Here is a 25,850-nt window from a genome sequence, read left to right as displayed (position 1 = left end):
CTTATTGCGGCGGGCGCGGCAGCCTGAAACTACTGCACAAATCTACACCTCAACCTAAAAGTTTATATATCCCGCCACACACAGCCTACATGTCATGTAATTACATTTTGGTACGCGTGCCTATTAAGAACTTACATGGAAGAACGTCCCAAACAACAGACAGGCGCAGTCTTTCAGCCTTAGTCACTGGCCTGTTTTCTGGTGGCGGAAACTACGACGGCCTGAAACACGCTGGAGTGCACGATCAGAAGCTGTTAAAGCTATCTATGAAGGACTGGATGAACTAGTAGGGCTGCTAGACAATTTATCGGAGGATATAACTAGGACGCCTGAAACCAGAAGTGATGCAGAACAGTTACAGGCATGCGTATTACATTTTAACTTCATAGTTTTATTACATTTCTGAAATGTCATTCTTGGAAAAATTGATCGTGTTCAGAAGCACTTACAGGATCCTACTATGAATTTAAAGGAAGCAGCAACTGATCTTACATCTTTGGAGCATGAATTTGTTAAGCTTCGTGATGATTTGAGCCAAGTTGCTGTAGAAAACTCAAAAACAAGATGCACAGCCTGGGGGATCGATGTGGACAAAAGAATTAGGCGACGTCGGAAGATGCCAGGAGAACTGGCAAGAAATGCAGGACTTTCAGCAGAAGAAGAAATTGTGCGCGTTATGAAGAGCGTATTTTATCGACTTCAACAGGAGATGTCAACACGGTTTTTACGACTAAAAGACCTGAACACAAAATTTGGATTTTTGCTGGACGTCAAAACTCTTCTATCCAACACAGATGTCGATGCAATTCGTCGAAATTGCACAGATTTTGGAAATTTCTATGACACCGACATCAATGACCACGAACTTTTCACAGAAATTGGTGATTGCAAAATGCTGCTCAGTAACCGGAATGAAGTTCTACCAGAAACTCCTTTGGATCTTCTTGGTTTTATCGTGTTTTATGGAGACGACATATTTCCGAATTTGCGAATTTCACTGCAAATTTTGTATTAACAATAACAGTTTCAATTGCAAGCTGTGAGCGGTCGTTCAGCAAATTGAAACTTATTTTGTCGTATTTGCGGCTTCAATGGGACAAGATCGTCTCAGTGATCTTGCTCTTCTTAGCGTTGAAAGAGAAACATTGGAAAAAAACATTGGATTTTGATTACGTGATTGACCAGTTTGCGACAGTGAAATCAAGAAAAATTAATCTTTTGTAGACTATGTCAACCAGTCTACGACAGTTACTGAGTGAGCCATGTAATATAATTTATATAAATTTGCTTCTTTAAATACAATGTTTCATTAAAATTTTAATTGTTATTCCTTATTCGATGTAATAGGAAAATGTGATTAAAGGGGAGGGGGGGGGGGGCGCCAATTTTATAGTTCGTCCCCGGGCGCAAAATATCCTAGCTACGCCTCTGTGCATCAGCCAGTCATCTCAGTCAGTCGACCCGTGGCACCTGCTGGGTCTGCTCCGTGACCTCCTGCCAGCAGGCGTTCGACACTTCACGTGGCCTCAAGATGCACATGGCCTGGCACAAGCGTCGTGGTGACGTCACCGCCACTTAGTGGCGAATGGCGGTTGTTGTTGTATGCGCGTGTATGCGTGTCCGCTCCGTTGCGTCTCCCCAGGCACGTGCGGGACCAGCGCGCGCCACCTGAGGCCCATGTACCCGACCAAGACGTTCCCCAATCACTACAGCATGGTCACGGTGAGTCCACCAAGCGCATGCGACGCTCGCCACAGGAGCACGAGGGCCTAGCCGGCTCAGCGTCGTCACGCGGTGCCCCGCAGCCCCTCCCTCCCTCTCTTTTTTTGCGATCAGAGGAAACAAAAAGATGCTCGGTGTAGTTGGCACTTTGCTTCGTTCATCATTTCGTTTTGTTTTATATTTGCTTTATGTACCCCCTCCCCCCCTCTCTGCCCCCCCTCTCTCTCTACCCCCTCTCGCTCCCTTCTTCCCTCCCTCCCTCCCTCACTGTCTCTCTCCCCCTCTCCCCGCCCGGGTCACCGCTCAGGGCCTCTACCCAGAGTCCCACGGCATCATCGACAACGTCATCTACGACAGCGAGTTCAACGCCACCTTCACCTACCGGGGCAAGGAGAAGCTCAAGCACCGCTGGTGGGGGGGGCAGCCCGTGAGTATCGGGGGGGGGGGGGGGGGGCAGCCCCTGAGTACCCAGGGGGAGGGGCGGGAGTGGGACCAGTCCAGTCGTGAATCACCAACAGCGCCGTTTCTACAGATGGCGAGTTGTTATGTATTTGGAAATGGCCGTTGTTTCTTATTCTTCCCTCTACTTCTTCTTCAGTCACCCGGCGAGGTTCCAATCCGGACGCCAGCCACCCAGCGAGGTTCCAATCCGGGCGCCAGCCTCCAGGCTAGGTTCCAATCCGGGCGCCAGCCGGCTAACATTCCGCTAAATACCAGCGCCGGTGGTTGAGAAAGCAATGCCTGTTTTTTTTCGTGCCCACAGATTTGGATCACGGTGGAGAAGCAAGACAAGAAGTCCAGCACCTTCTTCTGGCCAAGGTGAGAGAGAGAGGGGGGGGGGGGGGGGGGAGCAGGGGCACATGTGTGTGTGCCTGTGCCTCAAATGATGTGCAAAAACATCACCACTGGGGAGACAAAGGCGACCAGGCATGGTGCTGGCCACCCACCCCGGCCTTCATAGGTGCTACTCGCTAACAGCACTTGCCCCAACAGTGTGTTAAGGCAGCACGGGGGATCTCTGACTTTGTGTGTGTGTGGCGGTAGTGTAGCGGTTTGCACTGCGCTACGAACCCGGCGATCTGAGTTTAGTTCCCACTCATGGCCAACACCGGTGACGATTATTTGAACCGGTCCTGGGCCTCCCCTAGATCGACTCAGCTTCAAATGAGTACCTGGTACAGTGTGTAAACATCGCCACGAGGGAGACAAAGGCGGTCGGGCATGGTGTTGGCCACCCACTCCCTCGTGTGCCACAGTGCCGGGCTTCATAGGTGCTCGCTAACAGCACTTGCCCCCCGCAGTCTGCTACAGGCTACACGGGCAGATCTTTGTCTTTGGTGCCCCAAAAACGGGCCTCTCCATTTAGAAAGGGTAACACCTGTTGTCATTTTTATACTTTGATATTGTAAAAAAGTGTCCCACGATGTAGCTGCTCACCCCGGGCTGTAAATGCTCCGATACGTGTGGCATTGTCTTTGTGTTGTTCGCCTTTTGTTGTTCTCTGGCCTGACGCTGGTGGTAGTGAGACTCGGCCCTGAAGAAGGCTGCTGTCTCTGGTGTAGGCCAATCAGTTTCAAAGACAATTCCATCTGTTATTATCAGAGCCATGTTTGTTTGCATGTTCACCACAAGCACTGTGTGTGGTTAATGCGGCACTTGATGCCTTGCGGGAGGTATAATCGATTTGGCGTTTGAACATCTCAACTCCTGTTTTATTGCCAGGAAAAAATGTCAAAATCTCTACTTACTTTGCATCATCTCAGTTCATCGCATCACGCATCATATCGTTCAACCTTCCTTGCAAGGCCACCACCTTGGGGCTCCCACTACCCTGATGAGATGTTAACTACCTCGCCTGCTATGCAGGAATGTCGTGGGCTTCGAGCCCTGACCCTTGACGACGCCTGCTGCTGTATACTTGGAGTTTGCATTTCTCTGTCTCCCCGTGGTCGCGTGGATTTTTCTCCGGTTTTTGTTCCCCCGCCACATTTGGACTCGACGTCGCGCGAGTTTTTGGACTGTTGCTATAAATGTCTACGTGATGATGATGATGATGGTAAGCCAACTTTCCTTGTGCCTATCGTTTGTGATGGGCCAGGTCGCTTCTGGAAAAATATATTTTACCAGTTTGGTTGAATTCCCCAGCCGCACGCACTATGGAGGAGGGGAGCAGGAGGGGAGGATGGTTTGCGCTGAGGTTTGTTTCTCTCTCCGATCTCTAGCGGCATCAACCACGACCTGCGCCTGTTCACGATACTGCGCTGGCTGGACCTTCCCCCAGCCGAACGGTGAGCTCTTTGGCAAAAACCCTCGCGTGGTAATCCAGCGCCACTATTTACATCATCGTGTTCGCTGCTATGGGTTTAGCATTATTATTTTGTATTTCCCTTAACACACTTTGACCACCCCCTTCCCCCCGCAACTCAACAAGTGGAGGCCAGAGTGAACAGTTGCCTGTGCAGTGACAGTTTGTAGTGAACACTATAAACTCTGTCTTTCTCGTGCCCTGTTCTTTTCCTATTAAACCCACGGTGCTGACTTGCACCTGTGCTTCACACCTTATTCCCCCCCCCCCCCCGATGTGCCGCGTGTCTACGTCCCTGTGAACACAAACCACGGCGCTGACTTGCACCTGTGCCTTTTACATTATTTTTCTGGGCCCCCTCGATGCGTTGCATAACGCTGCCCACACACATACCCCCCCAACCCCCCACCCCCTTTGCCCCCCCCCCCCTTCCCGCCTCTCTCGCTCCTCGCCCCGCAGGCCCATCGTGTACGGTCTGTACGTGGAGCAACCGGACCTCAACGGTCACCTCTACGGGCCCAACAGTTTCAAGGTTCGTGAACTTTTAATTATTAATCCCTTCAAAGGGGCTCTCCCCCGTCCCCCCAATCCCCCCCCCACCCCGGTCCCCGCTGTTTGCTTGCCCATGCGGCGCTATCTACGCGACCCGCGCTATCTCGCACGTGCCTGCGCTTGCCTCCCTCTCGCCCTCGCCTCCCTCTCTTGCGCCAGTGGAGATGAAACGGACGACGCGTTTTTTGTGCCGGCGTGGGGGTCGGAGGGGTGGAGGTCAGCGTGTGGTTACAATTCGGCGGTCGCACGAAGGTTCGCGTGGGGGGTGGTGGCGGTGGCGGGCGGGGGGGGGGGGCGGCGGTGTGGGTCCGATGGCAACGAGAGACGCTCAGGGACAAGCGCCGAGTTTCACCGGAGTTCACGGCATGCTCTCGGCAAGGACGCTCGCGTGGGGGGGGGGGATTACAGGAAAGGGATGCGCACAAACGCACACACACACGCACACACGCAAGCACACGCACACACGCAAGCACACGCACACACGTGCACAAAGACAAAGATGTCCCGTATGGATTTTAACAGACTGTTGGGGCAAGTGTTGACGTTTGCGAGCAGCACTTGTGAAGGCCGGCAAGGCTATACGGGGCATCTTTGTCTTTCTATGCGTGCGGGTGCACGGCAGGTGAAGAACATCCTCGTGTACGTGGACGAGCTGGTGGGGAAGCTGATGGACGGCCTGAAGCAGAGGAACCTGCACAAGTGTGTGGACATCATGTTCGTGTCGGACCACGGTAACGCACCGCAGCCTCCTCCCCTCCCTCCTCCTTACCCCCCTCCTCCCTCCTCATCCCCCTCCCCCTCCTCCTCCTCCCCCTTCCCTCCTCCTCCTCCCCTTCCTCCCCCTTCCTCCCTCCTCCTCCCTCCTCCACCTCCTCCTCCCCCCTCCTCCTTCCCTCCTTCTTCCCCTCCTCCTCCCTCCTCTCCACATTTAGAATCGACATCACGTGTGTTTAGAGTATTTGGCTGTTCCTATACATTTCCGCACGACGACGATGATGAAGATGATGATAAGCCACTTCGTTGAGCTATCGTTTGTGATGGCCAAGGTCGCTTCTGAAAAAGAGCTGTGTAGCTCAGTTGGAGCCTTACCTGGTAAAATAAAAATAAACATTCTAATCGTTTTAGTTTCAATAAACGTCCGCGAGTGTCGCTTTGAGTCTAAATCTTCAGACAGCAGTTGCCCGGCTTACACGCGGTCTGGCGAGAAGCGGCCCATACGGCGTTCCGTGGCACAAACGGAGCCCTCGTTGTGAAGGCCAGGGTCGCTTCTGGTAAAAATAGCTCCATGATAGCTTCAGTGGGGCCTTCCCTGCTCACCTCGTTTCCGCTCCTCACTCAACACTCACTTCTTGTTTCCTAGCACACCCCACGACCACCTGTAAATCGGGAGTTTGCGTGTCTCTGACTCTCTCCCGTGGTCGCGTGGATTTTTACTCTGGGTCCTCTGGTTTGAAAAACGTACATTAAAAAGATAAAAGACATGCTAGCAAAAATTTGCTTAGATAGTTTGTTTTTCTGGAGTTTGGAATTAACCTTGGAGGTTGCGGTGTCGCCGCGTGTGGGCGCAGGCATGGCCGACGTGAGCCGCAGCCGTGTGGAGTTCCTCAGCTCCTACCTCACCAACGTCGACAACTTTGAGCTCGTCCACGGCTCGTCGGCACGCATCCACCCCAACGCCGCCGCCGCCGGCCAGCAACCGTGTGAGCAAAGCACTCATTGCCAACTCGCCCACACACACAACAACAACCACCGTCATTCGCCACTTAAGTGGCGGTGATGTCACCACGGCGCTTGTGCCAGGCTATGTGCACATTAAGGCACATACACAAAGACAAAGATTCCCCGCGCGCGCTGATGCACGGACAGACGGATGAAGATCTCCCCCCCATGTTAGCTTCGACAGGACGTTGAATGTTTGGTGTTTTTATTGATGAAACCCTACCTAAGTGCTTCTTAGCTCACTTCATAATCAACTGAACTGAACCGAACTCTTTTGTGGGCAAGTGCTGTGGGCGAGCACCGACATGGCCCGCCTATGACGGGGGGTGGTGGATTGGCCAGCACCACTTGAGGCCGAGTCGACCTAGAGGCCAAGTGGGCGAGGGGGAGCTGGGCCCCCTCATTCTTTAGCGACACAAACCCAGGCCCCCCTTGTCAGGTGCTCTGTTGTGAGGCCCACTCTGGGCCGGCCCTGTGCTTGTACTGTCCTTGTACTGTATTTTGTACAGTGCTTTACGTTGCTTGTACAGTGCTTGTACTGTGCTTGTACGGTACTTTCACTGTCGCCGTGGCGCCGCGTTCGCTGCCAGAAACTCGCGGTTTCGAACAGCGACGGCGCGGGTTAACCAAACAATGTTCTCCGCCTAAGTCCTTCGCGAGAGCAGGCGATTGCGCAAAGATTCGAGAAATCACTCGTTAACGCACTCGGCAGCTATCGTCGCCCCCCCTGCTCTGCTATGATTTTCCTGCCATAGTTAAACAAAGACAAAGATCGCCTGTATAGCCTGAACAGACTGTTGGGGCAAGTGCTGTTAGTGAGCACCTATGAAGGCCAGCACGTCACACGAGGGGGTGGGTTGCCAGCACCACGCCCGGCCGCCATTGTCTCCCACCCCCTCATGCGTCACAGTGCCGACCTTAACAGGTGCTACTACTCGCTAACAGCACTTGCCTCAACAGTCTGTTACAGTTTAACACGTAGGCTTTCGCGACCAATATTATTCATAATATAGGTTTTTGGGTCAGATCGCGTTATTTATAAATGTGTTGTAACCCTCCACCACCCGACACGGCCAAACAGTAAAAAATGTGTCACGTTTTTCAAAGGACAAAATAATTCACTTCTTTAGCCCACCGGTGTGTTGAAGAGAGAATCAACAGCATTTAAAAATTTGAGTAGTACGACGTTTCGCTGGTAATTACAATCAGCTTCATTCTTACTGTTTGGCCGCGTCGGGTGGTGGAGGGTTACAACACATATATAAATAACGCAATCTGACCCAAAAACCTATATTATGAGTCTGTTACAGGCTATACGGGGGATCTTTGTCTTTGTATAATAAAACAATTCTAAGAATCGGCTCTCCCCTTTCTGGCAAGAAAATCGGAAGGTGTTAAGATGTTCAGACACTAAATAGACAACACCTATTGCAAGGCATCATCATGCCTGCATGAACCCCACTTGTGGCAAAACTACGTGTAACCGGCTCGCCCTATTCCTCTCCTCCCGTGATCGTAACGAGGGGACAGACCGGCTAATAAAGACAACGATAGACGAGTTCCGAGGCAACGAGGGAATACTCGTGCGTTGTGTTCTGCCCTCCTCTTGAGGGTCGAGTAACTCCACCACCAGAGTGTTGTGGAACGGCAACTCTTTATTTCAAAGGGTTCTTCTGAGGAACATTCGTTATGACCAGATGCACACCAATCGACCCCACGTTACACAGCACCTCATTGCTTAATACAGGTAGGAACAACAGTTCCACACTGCCCACCAGGGATTATTTGTCTGTCTGTCGTGCATAGCCACGCCCTCGATTTGTATTTCATAGAGCGCTTCGGGCAGGCTCAGCACCACGTGACGCGCCGCCCCACGCAGCTCACGCCGCGTGACACGGATCTCACGAATGCGCTGTCCAACCAAGTTCCTACCTGCCCACTCCGAAGGAACGTGTTCCCTGTACAGCTTTCATCCGAATCTGAATAGATGCCCTGAACCCTGAATTGATTACTCCACTGGTGGACGTGGCCTACTGTGCAGTCACGTGCGTCTATGGGTCCAATCCATGGTCATCATTAACTCCACAGTTAAACGTGTGATTTATGACATTAGGGCCATACCGGCTATACATGCAAACACACGTCCTCTGATAATAATAATACATGCATTGATAATTGTTTTTTTTTTACCCTTTTATCTGGCAACAAAACTGACACCTGGTTTTTTACCCTTTTATCTTGTTGCCAGATAAAAGGGTAAAAAAAACAATTATCATATTTTTTACTGGCAAATGAGGTTCCAATGGAATACATGCATTGTTTTCGCAAACACCAGAAACAACAGCCTTCTGCATGGCCTTGTCTCATCGCCGGTGTTCGACCAGAGAACGACGCCAAAAGGCGGACAGCACAAGGGGAATAAAAGTATCAGAACACTTATAGCTGAGGTCCAAAATGATAATAATAATAGGTTTCACCTTTGATGACAATAAAACAGGAGGTGTTAAAATGTTCAAACACCAAATAGATTATACCTTTGCAAGGCATCAAGGCTGCATTGACCACACGTGCGGCAAAACATGCAGACAAATGTGCTCTGATGATAGATGGCATTGCCTTTGAAACTGATTGGCCTACACGAGAGACGGCAGCCTTCTTTATGACCTTGTCTCACCACCGGTGTTGGACCAGAGAACGATGACAGAAAGGCGGACAGAACAAGGGTAATGCAAGTATCAGAGCATTGGTAGCTCCGGTGGTTGTGTGTTTTTGACGTCATCGTCATCGCCGCCGATGCTGTGTGCTGAGTACAGTAGCCCAGGTGTTGTGCAGGGGCACCTGCCGCCATGTTCACACTGTGTGTTGTTGTTCACTTCTCCCCTCTGTGTCTCTCTAGTCGACCAAAAGGCTGTCATGGCGAACTTAACCGTAAGTTTGCTTTTCCTCTCCGTCTCGTGCCGCGGCTAGGAGATGTTAACGACCTCGCCTGGTATGCAGGAGGGTTTGTGGGTTCGATCTCGACCCTGGAGTTGGTGTCTCTCTCTCCCTGTGGTGGCGTGGATTTTTCTCCGGGTCCTACATTTGTTCCCTAGGCGTTTAAAATCAAAATCATGCGTCTGCTATAAATCTTCACGTGATGATGATAAGCTACTTTGTTGAGCTATCATTTGTGATAACCATGTTGCTTCGGAAAAAGAGTTATAAAGCTCAGTGGGCCTTATCTGCTAAAATAAAAAGTGTAGTTTTTAGGTGCACCTCCGATTAGCACGGTTAGCTATGTACGTTGCGAAAAAAGTTTAACATGCGTACATACATACATACGTACACACGCACACACATACATGCGCACACACGCGCACACATCACCAAATGCGAGCACACATACATGTAAACATCACTGCAAAGGCAAAATTAATCTGTACAAACTGTTGGGGCCAGTGATGTTAGCGAGCAGAACCTTTGAAGGCTGGCATGGCACCACGCCCGGCTTCCTTTATCCACCCAGCGGTGAAGTTTACACACCACAACAGATACTCAATCCAGGCTGAGTCGATCGAATCGCCACTGGCGTCGGCCGTGAGCGGGAATCGAACCCGGGTAGCCGGGTCGCCGGGTTCGTAGCGCTAACCGCTACACTACCGCTCACCACGCACACACGCACGGACCGGCGGTGCGACCGAACCGGGTGACGATGCCTCGCCCCTCTCGCTCGCCCGTCCCAGTGCCGCAGACCGGATCAGCACTTCCGGCCGTACCTCAAGCAGCACCTGCCCAAGAGGCTGCACTACGCCTTCAACCGCCGGATCGAGGACATCCACCTCTTTGTGGACGAACGCTGGCTGGTGGACAAGTAAGCGTCGTGTGCGGCGATGGGCGACTGCGAGTGGCCAGGCAATCTGGGGCCGTGGAGGCAGTGAGCGAGGGTCGGTGGATCACCGACGCGGGCGCGTCGAGGAGGAAGCCGTTAGGAGCCATCCATTTAGTACGCAGGCATGGAGGGGGGGTTAACCAAAATCCATATACTGACAATGTGCGTACGCATAGGAAACAGGGGGGGGGGGTGAAGCCTCGATAATAATTTGTCTACATTGGCCTTCAAATGAGCCACAGTTCAGTTTCTTCAGCTGCCAGACAAGTACTAGCGGGAGAAGTAGGCCTGTGGGAGAGGTGTCACTTGTATGCCACCATGCCCCTGACTGCAGCTCTCACGCAGCTCAGCAGTGAGTCTGACATCGTCTGGCGGCCTGCCCCAAGGATCAATCTGGCCTCACTGCAGACTTCCACTGGCTCAAGGTTTTAGCTGCCGCGGTGTTCTTTGTTCGTGCTGCTGCTGCCCGGACTTCAGTACTAACACTCGTCTGTACATCGGGCTACTGCTACAGCAGACGTTCAGTCGACGCGCTTTATATAGAGACGAGTTCACCGAGTTTTAATTGTGTTTTAAGATTATAATAGACGTGTTTTTGAATAACCAGTCAGGATGGATAACACGGCCAAGTATGACTGTTTGTACAAAGCTGTGTGTGGCCGATATTTAATCTGCGTGGATTAAGTATCGGCCTTCTATAGGATTCGGGGGGGGGGTGCGTCAAGCGTACGTACGCAGGTGGGGGGGGTGTAAAAAGTCCGCGTGCGTACAGGGAGGGGGGGAGGGGTCAAGTTTTGACAGATTTTTGCGTGCATACGTACTCAATGGATGGCCCTGCCAGGAGAATGCCATCTGTATGGGATAGAGTGTTTCCCCCTCGCACGCGTGTGTGGGGTATGGGTTTTCTCCGGGTGCTCCGGCCTCCTCCCACGTGTCGTATAGTGACCACCTGTCATCACTTGGTCCATCCCACCTTCATACGTAGCGGACCGCAGAGCTTGGGGGCAATTGTTGGTAGCCCTGGCTCCTCACCGTGTGGCCGCTGCTGCTGCTGCTTTCCCGACTCCTCAGCTGTGGTTCTTCCTACTCACGCCTCTGAGTCGTCCCCTCTCTCTCCCCGTGGTCGCGTGGATTTTTTCTCCGGGTCCTCCGATTTTTTCCTCCACATTTAGAATCAACGTCGTGCGTTTAAGAGTATTTGGCTGCTGCTATAACTTTCCACACGATGACGACGATGATGACGATAAGCCCCCTTCGTTGGAGCTATCAGGTGACTTCTGTAAAGAGAGCTACGTAGCTCAGTGGGGGCCTTACCTGGTACAATAAAACAAATGTTGGATAGTTGTTTAAATCTCCAAGCAACGCTTTTGCTGAACCAGTTACGACTTCATTGATCCTCATCAGCACGGCTGTGGCCTGTTGGAGGAATGCCGCCGTGCAGGCCCACGGGGGTCGTGCGTGAGATCTGACCTCAGTCTCCGTTGGAGGGGGGGGGGGGGCACATCCACACAGCTGTTCATTGCGCTCGGCTGTTCATTCCGGTTTTTTGTGTTTGTTCGCTCGTGACCTGCGGGACGTCTGCACGGAGCTGTAACGGTCCGCCCTGCGTGCGCGTCGTTGCTTTCAGGAAGGAGAGCGGCGACAAGGATTACTTCTCTGGGGAGCACGGCTACGACAACCGTTACGAGAGCATGCAGGCCAGTGGCACGCTGCACGGGCACAGTGGCACGCGGCACGGGGGCAGTTCCCACTTGGAGCAGCGATAGAACTGAATGATTGTAGCCAATGATGATGATGATAACGATGACGTTGATGATGCCGATGACGTTAATGATGCCGACGATGGATTACAATGATGTTGACGACGATGATGATCATGCCGATGCTGATGATGACGCCAATGATGATTATGACGATGGCGGTGTTTGCTTTGTAGGCAGTCTTTATTGGATACGGTCCCAGCTTCAAATACAAGACAGAGGTGGACCCAGTGGAAAACATCGAGCTCTACAACCTCATGTGTGGTGAGCGCGTGACTCCTCCCCCTCCTCCTCACTCCTCCTCCCTCCTCTCTCCTACCTCCTTCTACCTCCTCTTCTTTCCTGCTCTCTCCTCCCCCCTCCTCCTACATCCTCCCTCCTTCCTCCTCCCCCTCCTCCTCACTCCTCCTCCTCACTCCTCCTACCTCCCCCCTCCTCCTACATCCTCCCCCCTCCTCCCTCCTCCCCCCTCCTCCTCACTCCTCCTCACTCCTCCTCCCTCCTCCCCCTCTTCCTCACTCCTCCTCACTCCTCACTCCTCCTTCCTCCTCCTCCCGGCACATGGCTCCGTCGTGCCGACGCTGACTACGGCAACTCTCCGGGGGTCAAAGCGAGCGGCTTGCAAGAAAAAGGTCACGAGGTCACATCCTGCTTGGGGTGGGAGCCGTTAACGCAGCCCATCATCATTTCCTCCCTGCGGCGAATGGGGAGATAAAATAAGGTACCACTTTGTGAAGGAGTAAACAGCGGTTCGCACCTGCCAAAGGAATGTGGAATTTCCACCACTGGCTCTGCAGGGCTATATAGACAGGGCATAACCACCAGTGTTTCAGTTTGCTCATGTGTGTGTGTCAGGGTGTGTGTGTGTTAGGGTGTGTGTGTCAGGGTGTGTGTGTGTCAGGGTGTGTGTCAGGGTCAGCCTGGCTGACAGAGGAGGTGTTCAGGTTAGTTGAGAAAAAGCGACAGGCCCACTCTCATCGGCTACAGCATCCCACGTCAGAGAATAAGGAGGTTTACCGCAGCCTTCGCTCGGAGGTTCGGAGAGCCGTAAGGCGCTGCAAGCATGGGTGGTGATAGCGGGTTGCTGAGGAGATTGAGTCTGCCTCAGTGGCCCGCGATCACAAATCACTATTTAACTCCATCAAAAAAGTAACCTGCAGCGCCACACCTATTACCATTGTTAGGGGAAAAAACGGTAATCCAATCTCCGACCCCCAGGAACAGGTTTGCAGATTTGCTGAGCATTTCTGTGAGGTCCTGGGGGAGGGGACATCATGGCACAAAGTGGGGATAACCCTGCTGAGGCTGCGGTGCCTCAAATATTGGAAGAGGTCACCCCCTGTGAGTGGCTGGCTGAGGTGCCATCTGTTGAGGAAGTACTGAAGGCGATCCGGAGTCTGAGACCAGGAAAGGCACCGGGCAGAGATGATCTCCCAAGCGAAATGCTGAGGGAGGGTGGCGTTTGTGCACAGACTGCCCTATATGACATGATAACAACAGTCTGGATGGGTTCCGCAGGATTGGAAGGATGCCCTGGTAGTCCCCCTCTTTACGAAGGGGGACCGCACAGACTGTAACAACTACAGGGGCATCTCACTCCTCAGTGTGCCGGGAAAGGTCCTGGCAAGGATTATTCAACATCGCCTTGCTAGGCACGCTGAGGAGAGGCTTGCGGAGCCCCAATGCGGTTTCAGGCAAGGGTGGTCCTGCACAGATGCCATATTTTCTGTCCGTTTGCTACAGCAGAGGTGCAGGGAATTCCAACAAGACCTACATCTTTGCTTTATTGACCTGGTCAAGGCCTATGATACCATCAGTAGGCCTGGGCTCTGGGTTGTTCTTTGTCCTTTTGGAGTCCATGACCCTCTGCTCACGATCATTAAGGACCTTCATGATGGTGAGCGGGCCCGGATAAAACTACGTGGCCGGGAGTCAGAGCCTTTCCCTGTACACCTTTGGGTGCGACAAGGATGTCCTCTGGCTCTCACATTATTTAACATCTATTTTGACCACGTAGTTCGTGAAGCCTTCAATAGCTGTACTGGGGGAATTTCCATTTGGTACAGATATAATGGGAGGCTGATCGATGCCCGGGTGCGATCAACGGATGGCTCCCTATTGGTCAACCACATTATGTATGCCGATGATTTGGTAATAGCTGCTCATTCAGAGGAGGAGTTGGAGACGCTGCTGTTGAGACTGGAGCGTGCCATTAAGAGGTGGGGCCTTACCATCAACCCCACCAAAACTAAGCACCTGCCTGGGTATTTTGTACCATCGGACACTCCACCCCCACAACTCCCAATCGGTGATGGGGCAGTAGTGGAGCGAGTGGAGAGTTTCCCATACCTGGGCAGTGTGCTTATGACTGGCTCCAGTTTAACAGCAGAGGTCTCACTCCGAATCAGTCGAGCGACAATATCTTTTCATCGGTTGCGTAACGCTGTGTGGAAGCTACCTGGTCTGTCGCTCCGCACGAAGCTTCAGGTCTTCTCGGCCACAGCCATTCCCTCCCTTCTCTACGCTTGCGAAACGTGGACCCCCCTAATGGAGCATCTTCGCCGGCTGGAAACATTTAGGCTGGCCTGCCTACGATCTATTCTGGGTTTAACCAGGCTGGATTGTGTAAGGAGCTCACAAATCCTTGAAAGATCTGGGCAAAGTCCAATCGGTGAGCTCCTCCGGCAGGCAAGGCTGCGTTGGCTGGGTCATGTAGCCCGCATGCCTAGCCACCGCATGCCTAAACAGCTTTTGTTCGGCCGGATCGAGGGTGCTAAACGGGCGCGGCACGGACTAGAGAAGAGATGGAGTGATGTGGTACAGGAGGACGTGGAGCTGAGTGGACTTGCCGATGACTGGTACCAGCGGTGTCAAGATCGGCCTCTGTGGAGGAGGCTCGTGAAGGACGCTACTGGGCAGTTGGAGGCAGTCACCCTCCAGCAACAACGGAGGGCGGAGGAGTGACGCTCACAACAACGAGCGGAGCACCGGGTGGCTAAAGCACAGCAAGTTGGCACAGTAGGGGACACAGGTGGTGCATCAGCCAGTCATCACGGTCATCTTAGTCAGTCGACCCGTGGCACCTGGGTCTGCCCCGTGACCTCCTGCGAGCGGGCGTTCGAGACTTCACGTGGCCTCAAGGTGCACATGGCCTGGCACAAGCGTCGTGGTGACGTCACCGCCACTTAGTGGCGAATGGCGGTTGTTGTTGTCAGGGTGTGTGTGTGTCAGGGTGCGTATTGTGGGGAGTAGTAGTCTAGTGGTTAGCGTGCTGGACTTTTAACCTGGCGGCCCGAGTTCAATTCCTGCTCACAGTCAACACCAGTGACGATTATCTGAATCGTTCCTGGGCCTCCCCTAGGTCGACTCAGCCTTAAATGAGTACCTGGTGCGGTATGTAAACATTGCGACTGGGGAGACAAAGGTGGCCGGGCGTGGTGCTGGCCACCCACCCCCTCGTGTGCCATTCCGGCCTTCTTCGGTACTGCCCGCTAACAGCACTTGCCCCGACAGTCCGTTTGCAGTGATGTTTGCGCTAACGGTGCGCTCGGTGTTATGCCTCGCGTAGACCTCTTGGGAGTGATGCCCATGCCGAACAACGGCACGCACGGCAGCCTGAACCACCTCCTGCGGAGGCCGGTGCACCGGCCGGCGCTGCCCGAAGAGGTCTCCAAGCCGGCCTCGTGCCCGGCCACCGTCGCGGCCGACGAGGACCCGCAGTGCGAATGCGACCCCGGGGTACCGGCGGCACGGAGCTCACTCACCCCCCCACTCACCCCCCCCACTCACCCACCCCCCCCCACTCAACGCCCCGCTCACCCCCCCGCTCACCCCCCCATTCATCCCCCCCCCCGACTCAGCGCCATGCTCACCCCCCCCACTCACCCCCCCCACTCAACGCCCCGCTCACCCCCCCCCCCCCCACTGAACGCCGCGCTCACCCCCCCCCCCACTCACCCACCCCCCCCACTCAACGCCCCGCTCACCCCCCCCCCACTCAACGCCACGCTCACCCCCCCCCACTCATCCACCCCCCCCACTCAACGCCCCGCTCACCCCCCCCCACTCAACGCTCCGCTCACCCCTCCCCCCACTCACGCCAACTCACCCCCATTCACTCCCTGCTCACCTCCCGCTCACCCTCCGCTCGCCCCCCAACTCACCCCAACTCACCTCTACTCACCCCCCGCTCACTCCCACATCCGCTCCCCGCTCACCCCAACTCACCCCCCGCTCTCCCACCCTCCCCACTTGCCCCCCACCACTCGCTCGCCACTCACACCAACGCGGCTCAATTAGGCATTGAGGCACGGGTGCTCATCTCTCATTCGCAGCCCTGAAAAAAAACCCAGTCGTGGAAATTCCACATTCCTATGGCGAGGGCGAGTCTGCCCTATAGGACGACCGCTATTGACTTCCCGCAAAGTGGTGCCGATTGTATTGACCCCGGAGAGGAGGAAGGGATGGGCTGAGTTGACCGCCTAATCGGGATGCGAACTCGCGAGTTAAAATTAACCATTTTGTATTTTACAAGGTAAGGCCCTACTGAGCTGTGTAGATCTTTTTCAGAAGCTACCCTGGCCATGACAAATGATAGCTCAACCACGTGGCTTATCGTCACGTGGAAATCTATAGCAACCAAATACTCTAAACGCGTGATGTCGATCCTCAATGTGGAAGGGAAAAACCGGAGGACCCGGAGAAAAATCCACGCGGCTATGGGGAAAGAGAGAGAGAGAGACACGCACAAACTAACTACAAATATACAACAGGCGTCAGGGTCGGAATCAAACCCGTGACCTCCTGTATACCAGGCGAGGTAGTTAACATCTCCGAGCCACTGTGGCGCCCAGATCTCCCGACTGCGTGCCACTCGCTCGTTCGCCGGCTACAGCGACAACGTTTAGGCCGCAATATTGATTGCATGTTAAAGTTAGTTTTTATTTCACGTGCACATTCCTCTTATTGTTGTTGTTGTCGTTAGTCTGCTCGTTCAAACCTCAGGCTAAGCCTCGCTGAGTCTCAAGTCTCATTCTCAGGAGGCTCATCATGTCGCAAGGACCAAGCGATCTTGCTGCTGTGAAATCACAAATGAGTCCTTTGGCATGAGGTTCTTTTGCCACTGCCAGTTGCTTGTTTTTGTTGTTGTTGCTTTAACACCTAGTCGTGGGTTTCCACGACCAATATTATCCATAATAGAGGTCTTTTTTTGGGTTAGATCGCGTAAATATGAATGTATCATTGAACCCGCCACCACGACTACCCGACACAGCCGATCAGTCAAGGGTTTGTCACGAAAACAAAACTGTGCCCAATTCGTTACCAGATCAGCACGCAACCGGTTGTGTGTTGCAGAGTAAACTCACTACAACGTTTATAATTCGAGTAGCATGACGTTTACGCCGATAAATACAACAACCAGCCTCGCCAGGCGACTGATTGCCACGTTTTGTTTCCGTTGCCAACCTTACTCATTGGCTGTGTGAGGTGGTGGTGGCAGGTTTAACGACACATTCACGTTCACGCGATCTAACCCTGACAAAACCTCTATCATGGATGGTTTTGTTCTTGTTGATTAGCAGACTACACGCAGAGAGGCGCCAGAGTCGGGAATCGAACCCCAGTAATTTTTGTTGCCGTGAGGTGCGAGTGTTACCACGGCAAGTGGCACCAGGTGGCACTCGTGTATGTGCTGTATGTTGAACTTCTTTCGCACCGTACGTAGCCACCCACGCTAATCGGAGGTGCGGGGGGAATGGCAACAAACGAAACACAGCAACAACAACAACATGCAGTTCTAAAGAAATTACTTCGTCAATATAGATGATGATTTTAAAGTTGCGTTGCTCGCAGCGGCTTCATAATACCGTAAGGGAAGAGCATTCCAGACGGCCGCGGGAGCGCGTCTGAAAACGCGCGTAGCAGCCCCGACAACAACGACGCAGGAGGCCGTCGTACGGGGGGAGAGGCCGTCGCTAACGCCGCCAGCGCCACCAGCGACGCTGACGCGCTCCTCTCTGCTTCTTTGTTGCAGTCGTACCCGGCCGATTCGCTCAACCGCCAGCTGCTCAACTCCGTCCCGCAAGGTGCGTTGAGCCCCCCGCCTTGCGCCCGACCTCGCCGTTGGAAACGCGCCGATGAGCGAGCTGCGTCCGTCTGTCCCCGTGCGCCTGCGTGTCTGTTTGTCTGTGTGTCTGTGCGCCTGTGTGTCTGTGCGTGTGCGTCTGTGTGTCTGTCTTTGTGGTGCATCGGGCCAGTCACGTGGGGAGCGGTAGTGTAGCGGTTAGCCTCAAATGAGTACCTGGTGCGGTGCGTAATAAACATCGCCACTAGGGAGACAAAGGTGGCGGGGAGTGGTTGCTGGCAACCCACTCACCCCCTTCATCTGCCGTGCCGGTCTTCATAGGTGCTCCTAACAGCACTTGCTCCAACAGCCTGTTACAGGCTATATGGGGCGGGGGATCTTTGTCTTTGTGTGGAACGGCGGGGTGGCGATGATGACGCTCGTAGAGTTGTGATCCGTTGATTCGATGTGAAGGGAACTTTGAAGAAGGTCTCGAAGTTGGGGGTAGAGAACCCCTGGACGCAGTGGCTCCATGGGTTATCCCGGCAGCATTTGGAATGAACAAAACAAAAAAACTCAGCGGTAAAAAGATTCACAAACACAAACACCCAGCGCTGAATTAGGCATCGTCACGCATGGCGAAGTTGTCACGCCTAACGATTACTCAATCTACGCTAAACTCATTTTTAAGACCCCACTGAGCTCTTTCTCAGAAGCAACGTGGACCATCACAAATGATAGCCCGACCAAGTGGCTCATCATCATCATCGCGTGGAGGTTTATTGTAGTCAAAGACTCTAAATCGCGTGATTATTTATTCTAAATGTGGAGGGCAAAACCGGAGGACCCGGAGAAAAATCCACCCAGCCACGGGGAGAGAGACACGCAAACTCAAAATACACAGCAGCAGGCGGCAAGCTCGGGATCAAACCCATGACCTCCTGTGCACCAGGCGAGGTAGTTAACAACTCCTAGCCACCGCAATGCACGCGAATACGAGACGGTGGGCATTTTATTAGGTATTTATTTTTTAAATAGGAAGCATTTTTTGGTCACGAAAGAACGCCAGAATACGGTGCACGCGAATAAAAAAAAAAGCGGGAGGGAAAACGACAACGGATAACGCGGAACAAGCTCGGAGCAACACAACCAACGCAGGGATTCATAAACGACGTCACGAAGAGGTCACTTGAAGAGCCACAATGCACCGTGATGATGACGAGACGGTGACACGTGATGAAGGACGTCACGAAGAGGTCACTTGTGGAACCACGTAGTCTTAACCTTCACTGCAGCCTTGCACCCCTTTGATTCTCAATCGCTAAACAATGTAGAATGTTAATAGACACGCAGGGTTTGATGAGAGAAAGTAAGGTGTAACTTGACGTGCCCCGTGCTTGATTTGTATTTTCGATTATTTACCTTCTAAAAACGAACTTGGCCCTGTCTCGCACCCCCAGAAAGGGCATCTACGTGATGCCCCCCAGGTTAAGAAGAAGAGCCACCGGCTTAGCCCTGTGCCCCGACAGCCTCTCTGCAACATGAACTCGCCCACTGTGCCCGGACACACATGGGGCTCGAGACGTCAGAGCTGCAAATCCACATCATCACCTCTCGTGATAGCAGTGATGGCGGTGTCAACGCGTTGCCATTGTCCTCGAGTCCGATTGTCTCATCGCCATTAACAGAGCTTGCGCCACCTTGCAGACTGTTGCTTTACCCAAGATGACGATGATGATGGTGGTGGCGGTGGTATGGTGGTGGTATGGTGGTGGTGGTGGTGGTGGTGGTATGGTGGCGGTATGGTGGTGGTATGGTGGTGGTATGGTGGTGGTATAGTGGTGGTGCTATGTTGCTCTTCGTGTGGCTGACGTTGATGTCGAGCATTTGGATTTTACACCGAGGTGGTCGATGAGCGTGATGATTGCGTCAGGAGGTGTAGTCGAGTGGGGAATCATCGCTGCTGTGATGATGACGCCTTCCTATCGATCTCTGTGTGAGTCTGTGGGTCTCTGTGTGAGTCTATGGGTCTCACTGTGAGTCTATGGGTCTCACTGTGAGTCGATGGAGTGTATCGCTGCTGTGGTGTTGATGATGCCTCCTCGTCCGTCAATCGGGCATCGAGCCGTCATTCTACGTCCCGTGGTTCTGTTCTGGGTTATGACCACAGTATCCGCACACCGTCCGGAGAAATCTTTCATTTCCCATTTGTGCATCATAATCAGCATCACCGAGTATCATGAGCTGCTGCGGCTGCTCTGGTTTGTGTGTGGATGCAGCTCAGGATTTGGGGCCCATGAAGCTTGTGATGATGGCGATGATGATGATGATGATGGCGATGATGATGACAGCGATGTCGACGATATCTGTTTGCAGATAATCACCACTTACCATTCGGCCGGCCCAGGGTGCTGCTGGACACGCGCTACTGCCTGCTGCACCACACGGGCTTCGAGAGCGCCTACAGCGAGGATTACCGCATGCCCCTGTGGACCTCCTTCACACTGCCCAAAAGCGTGAGCCCTGCCCTCCCCCTGCCCTCCCCTGCCCTCCCCCTGCCCTCCCCTGCGGCCGCTCGCCCCCCCGGTTCACCGCTCGTGGCGTCGCGGGTCACGTGGCGTGGCCGAGCCGTTCCGGGGGGTCGGTTGGCCCGCTCGTGGCCGGGCGACGTCGCGAGCAGGCCGAGGTTTGGGGGGGTGAGGGAAGTGGGGAGGGGGGGGGGGGGCCCGGCCACAACACGGCGGCCCGGTGGGCGGCAGAGCGCTGACCGCTCGTTGCGGTCGGTTCGAATTTGGGTGGCCGCCCCGGTTAACGCTGCGGGTGCGGTGACGCCGCTTCCTTGCTGCCTCGCGGCGGGCGCTAGCGATGCCGTGAGTGGCGCCATTCAGAGGGAGAGTGGCGGGGGGCCGTCACGCACCGCCAGCGGCTGCGACGCAGTCGGCGAATTTGGCAAATTTGAAAACTGACACGCGGGCAATTTTTTTAAATATTTTTTTTTAATTAAACGTCACGCTGGCTTGCCTGCCGAAAACCTGGCAGGACCCCCCACCACCCCCTGAACAAAGAGCAGAATCGAGACTCTTTGGTGAGGCTTCAATGGGTAAACGAGTGGATTGAAATCAAAGAGTAATCATCTCGCTGCAGATAGTGGCACAATGAACTCAATAATTAACCCCCCTCTCCGCCGCCGTAATCCTCGCCGCCCCTCTAAACGAGTTGACCGGACAATGGAGTTTGTGTTGCGTTTTCAGTTTTAGCTTCTCTTGGCCTTCCACGAAAACGTGCTTCTGCAATGAGCACCATCCCTCTTCAATAGCTAGTAACTGATTGATTGCACATTGTGTGTTTGTTTGGCAAACCTCGTTAATAATTTACCTGGGCAAGGGGCCACGTCTACCAGAGAGGGCCCCTTGTGCTATGAACATCTGGGGTAGTTCACCAAGCATTGGTGCAAGCAAAGTCTGACTCTGCTGCTGCTGCTGATGAGACACGCAATGTCGAAACCGGTCCAGAGTTTTGTTTGTGTTAAACCAGTGCTGTTGATGAGATGCACTCCCACAAGGCCGTTTGGCTGATGGGATTTGTAAACAAAAATACTGTATTTTTGTTAGGAGAGACAAATGATAAATAATAATAAATGATCATTTCATATAGTTAACTACCTCGCCTGGTATACAGGAGGTCGTGGGTTCGATCCCGACCCTGTCTCCTGCTGTTAATTTGGAATTTGCGGTGTCTCTCTCTCTCTCCATGGTCACATGGATTTGTCTCCGGGTCCTCCGGTTTTATCCCGCCACATTTAGAATCAACGTCATATTTGGCTGCTGTTATAAATTTCCACATCATGATGATGATGATGACAAGCTACCATTTATGATGGCCAGGTCGCTTCTGAAAAAAAGAGCGACATAGTTTAAAGTTGAGAGGCGCGCGAAGGAGGAACCGCAGATACCAACGATTGCCCAAGCACTGCAGTCCTCTGTATATGAAGGCGTTAGCGAGCACCTATTAAGCCTTTCCCACTTCCGAGACGTCGGCAACGTTGGCGGGTGGTGGGTGTCCCGTGCACCTCTGAATCTCGGAACGCGCGAGCGGGCGGTTCACAGCGTTACATTTGATTTAGAGCGGCGTGGTAGAAGCAGCACCCGTTGTTTTTAATGAACATTGTTACTCACCACAGAGAACCGTCGCGACGCGACCGCCACAGCCCCTCCCGCATGGCCTTGTGGGAGCCTCAGGAACCGATGACGTACGTTCCGATGGCGTAAACGCATGTATAAGTATTCGTCATCGGAACGGAATTGGAATAAAAACCGGTGCACGTGCGTACACGCGTACGTACATGTGTACGTACGCGTGTACGTACATGTGTACGTGTGTGCGTTCCGTTTGTACATGAACGAGTACGTCACGTACATGTGTACGTGTCTATGTTCCGTTCGTACGTGCACACGTACGTCACATACACATGTACGTGTGTGTGTTCTGTTCGTACATGCACGCGTACGGACGTCACGTACACGTGTGTACGTGGGTGTGTTTCGTGCGTACATGCACGCGTATGTACATCATGTACACGTGTACGTGTGTGTGTTCGTACGTGCACGCCTCGCAGATCAACATCAATGAGCCCTCGGCCGCGCTCGCCCAGTGCTTGAAGCCCGACATCCGGATCCCCGTCAGCAAAGTCACGGCCTGCAAAGCCTTCAAGTCCACGTCCGACCTCTCCTACGGCTACCTCTACCCCCCGAGTAAGGCACCGCGCGCCCCTGGGGCCTCACACAAAAGGGGGCAGCCTGCCCCTGGGGCCTCACACAAAAGGGGGCAGCCTGCCCCTGGGGCCCTCACACAAAAGAGGGCAGCCTGCCCCTGGGGCCTCACACAAAAGGGGGCAGCCTGCCCCTGGGGCCCTCACACAAAAGAGGGCAGCCTGCCCCTGGGGCCTCACACAAAAGGGGGCAGCCTGCCCCTGGGGCCTCACACAAAAGGGGGCAGCCTGCCCGTGGGGCCCTCACACAAAAGAAGGCAGCCTGCCCTGGGGCCTCACACAAAAGGGGGCAGCCTGCCCCTGGGGCCTCACACAAAAGGGGGCAGCCTGCCCCTGGGGCCCTCGCACAAAAGGGGGCAGCCTGCCCCTGGGGCCCTCACACAAAAGAGGGCAGCCTGCCCCTGGGGCCCTCGCACAAAAGGGGGCAGCCTGCCCCTGGGGCCCTCGCACAAAAGGGGGCAGCCTGCCCCTGGGGCCTCACACAAAAGGGGGCAGCCTGCCCCTGGGGCCCTCGCACAAAAGGGGGCAGCCTGCCCCTGGGGCCTCACACAAAAGGGGGCAGCCTGCCCCTGGGGCCTCGCACAAAAGGGGGCAGCCTGCCCCTGGGACCTCACACAAAAGGGGCTAAAATGGTGATGTCAACTTATACCGCTGCGCTGCCACAGCACGGTATTCACTCGCGCTTGGAGATAGAAGATGACTCAGAGTTGCGAGGGCGCCACGGTGGCGAGGTGTTTACTCCCTCGCCTGGTATACAGGAGGTCGTGGGTTCGATCCAGACCCTGACGCCTGCTGTATATTTGGAGTTTGCGGTGTCTCTCTCATCATCACGGTGGCTAGGAGATGCTAACTCCCTCGCCTGATTTGCAGGATATCGTGGGTTCGATCCTGACCCTGAGGCCTGCTGCTGTATATTTAGAGTTTGTGTGTATCTTTCCCCGTGTTCACGTGAGAACTGACACACGTCGAGAGTATTTGGTTGCTGCTATAAAATGTCCACGTGGTGATGAGGCCACTTTGTTGCGCTATCATTTGTGATAGCCAGGTCGCTTCTGAATAAGAGTTACATAGCTCAGTAGGGGCCTTACCTGGTACAATAAAAAGTAGTTTAGTAGCTTGCGAGGACAAAGCACAGACGAGCGGGTAAAGTCAGCCAGGCGGTTAGCCGATGCCAAATTCCACCGCCTATATATATTAAAGATGCTATCGGCCAATCAATGAGTACACACGTGTGTATGTATGATGAACTTCTTTAACGCCATACGTAGCCAACCGTGCTCCCGAACAAAACCCACCCGGCGTACGAGAGGGAAACGCTGTACCCCAGGCGTTGGCAAACGCTGCGCCTCCTGAGCGGCGAGCGCTGTGGCTCTTCGGCCTCCCCCCTTGAGGCTCTTTGGCTGCGAAAAAACATTGAATTGTAATTTAGTGTAAAGAAAATGTATTACATTTTTGGCAGGGAATGATGGGGTCACGGCGGAATGCCTTGGTGGTGACGACAAAATAAACACAACAGTCACAAACGGTTCTTGTTAAAGAATAACGGAAGGATCTAGATTTGAAGTTTTTGTGACTGCAGGGATCCATACTCTTTGGTTCTTTCGGTAAAGTCACGTAGGTAGAAAATGTATCTTATTTTATACCTACGTTACTTTACCTAAGTGATTTTACCGAAAGAACCAAAGAGTAATAACGGAAGGGGCGGGGAAAAAAATTAAATAGACGCAAGTTTATTCCATTGCCTATAATACAGCTTTGGTCACGTAAATATATAAATGTGTCATTAAATCCGCCACCAGCCGACACAGCCAATTAGTAAGGTTTGTCACTTAAACAAAAGATACTAATTCGTTACTAGCACACCGGCATGTTGGAGAGCAAAGCCACAACGTTTACAATCTGAGTACGACGTTTCGCCAGTAATTACTTCATCAGGCGGGAGCCAGATTTGTGGAGAAGTCCTCACCTATGTGTTGTTGTTGTTGTTGTCGTCGTCAATGTCTGCCGTATACCTGCCGTGTCTGTGTACAAGCAGCTTCTTCTTCTCCTCCTACTTCCTCTTCATCTTCTTTGACATTTGCTGCTGTGCCGCGTCCACCTGGCGCCCATAACGACCGTGCACTAAGAAAAGTGTCCCCGGGGGATTTTTTTTAATTGACAATATTCAAAACAACAACCTTACAGAGCCATTGGTAAATGAATCCAGATCGCTAGAAAGTCAACCGATTCTCCCAACAAATATATAGCTTTTGGGAAAAGTTCAATTTGAGCAGATACTTGAGCCCAGCGTTCGTGACGTGAAGCGTTCCACAAGGCTCGGAGAATATCAATAATTCTGTACTGCCTTCTACTCGCAGAGTCAGGGTACAGCTCCTCCTTGACACCCACCCACAGGCAGAAGAGAGTGAGATGGAACAGATGGAGATTAGTCCACACACTATGCTGTACCGCCTTGTCCTGGCAGAGCCAAGGGTACAGCTCCTCTGTCTAGGAAGTTCACCATATGTGTGTTGAACTTTCACACCGTACGTAGTCAACCGTGCCAATCGGAGGTGCCGGGGAAGGACAACAGACTAAACACTAAAAGCAGCCCTAAAGAAATGAGTTTGTCGATAAAAATGATGATGATTTAAAAGTGCACTGCTCCAGTGGCTTCTTAATATCGGAAGGGAAGAGCATTCCAGACGGCCCGCAGGAGAAGCACGTCTGAAAGTGCCGTGCGGTGAAGCGGTGACCACGACCACCTTTGTTCGACAGCTCGCAGCCAAAAGCCATTGCTGCTGCCGCTGCTGCTGCGAGGATGAGCGGATTTGTTACCATAATGATAGTGTTTAGGGCAGAGTTGTTACCGTGGCGATGATGCTTAGTGCGGAGTTGTTACCGTGGCGACGATGTTTAAAGCGGAGTTGTTACTGTGGCGACGGTGTTTAGAGCGGAGTTGTTACCTTGGCGATGGTGTTTAGAGCGAAGTTGTTACCGTGGCGACGATTTTTAGAGTAGAGTTGTTACCGTGGCGATGGTGTTTAGAGTAGAGTTGTTACCTTGGCAATGGTGTTTAGAGCGGAGTTGTTACCGTGGCGACGGTGTTTAGA

The 25,850-nt window shown here is 53.2% G+C and overlaps 1 protein-coding gene across 1 annotated transcript in view; it reads left to right on the top strand.

The window, feature by feature from the left end:
- Positions 1–25,850, top strand: part of ENPP2 (ectonucleotide pyrophosphatase/phosphodiesterase 2) — a 78,265-nt gene that overhangs the window by 37,733 nt on the left and 14,682 nt on the right. Inside the window, exons 8-22 of the mRNA XM_078866821.1 lie at positions 1,643–1,722; positions 2,030–2,149; positions 2,486–2,541; positions 3,945–4,010; positions 4,487–4,559; positions 5,202–5,310; positions 6,148–6,279; positions 9,195–9,226; positions 10,021–10,148; positions 11,794–11,863; positions 12,103–12,190; positions 15,495–15,664; positions 17,961–18,012; positions 20,367–20,506; positions 22,606–22,741. Coding sequence (XP_078722947.1) covers positions 1,643–1,722; positions 2,030–2,149; positions 2,486–2,541; positions 3,945–4,010; positions 4,487–4,559; positions 5,202–5,310; positions 6,148–6,279; positions 9,195–9,226; positions 10,021–10,148; positions 11,794–11,863; positions 12,103–12,190; positions 15,495–15,664; positions 17,961–18,012; positions 20,367–20,506; positions 22,606–22,741 — 1,452 coding nt within the window. The remainder of the gene's footprint in view (positions 1–1,642; positions 1,723–2,029; positions 2,150–2,485; positions 2,542–3,944; positions 4,011–4,486; positions 4,560–5,201; positions 5,311–6,147; positions 6,280–9,194; positions 9,227–10,020; positions 10,149–11,793; positions 11,864–12,102; positions 12,191–15,494; positions 15,665–17,960; positions 18,013–20,366; positions 20,507–22,605; positions 22,742–25,850) is intronic.

Source organism: Lampetra fluviatilis, chromosome 23 (assembly GCF_964198595.1).
Source record: "Lampetra fluviatilis chromosome 23, kcLamFluv1.1, whole genome shotgun sequence".
NCBI lineage: Eukaryota > Metazoa > Chordata > Hyperoartia > Petromyzontiformes > Petromyzontidae > Lampetra > Lampetra fluviatilis.
The sequence above is the reverse complement of the archived record's forward strand: the minus strand, read 5'-3'. Positions and strand labels throughout refer to the sequence as shown.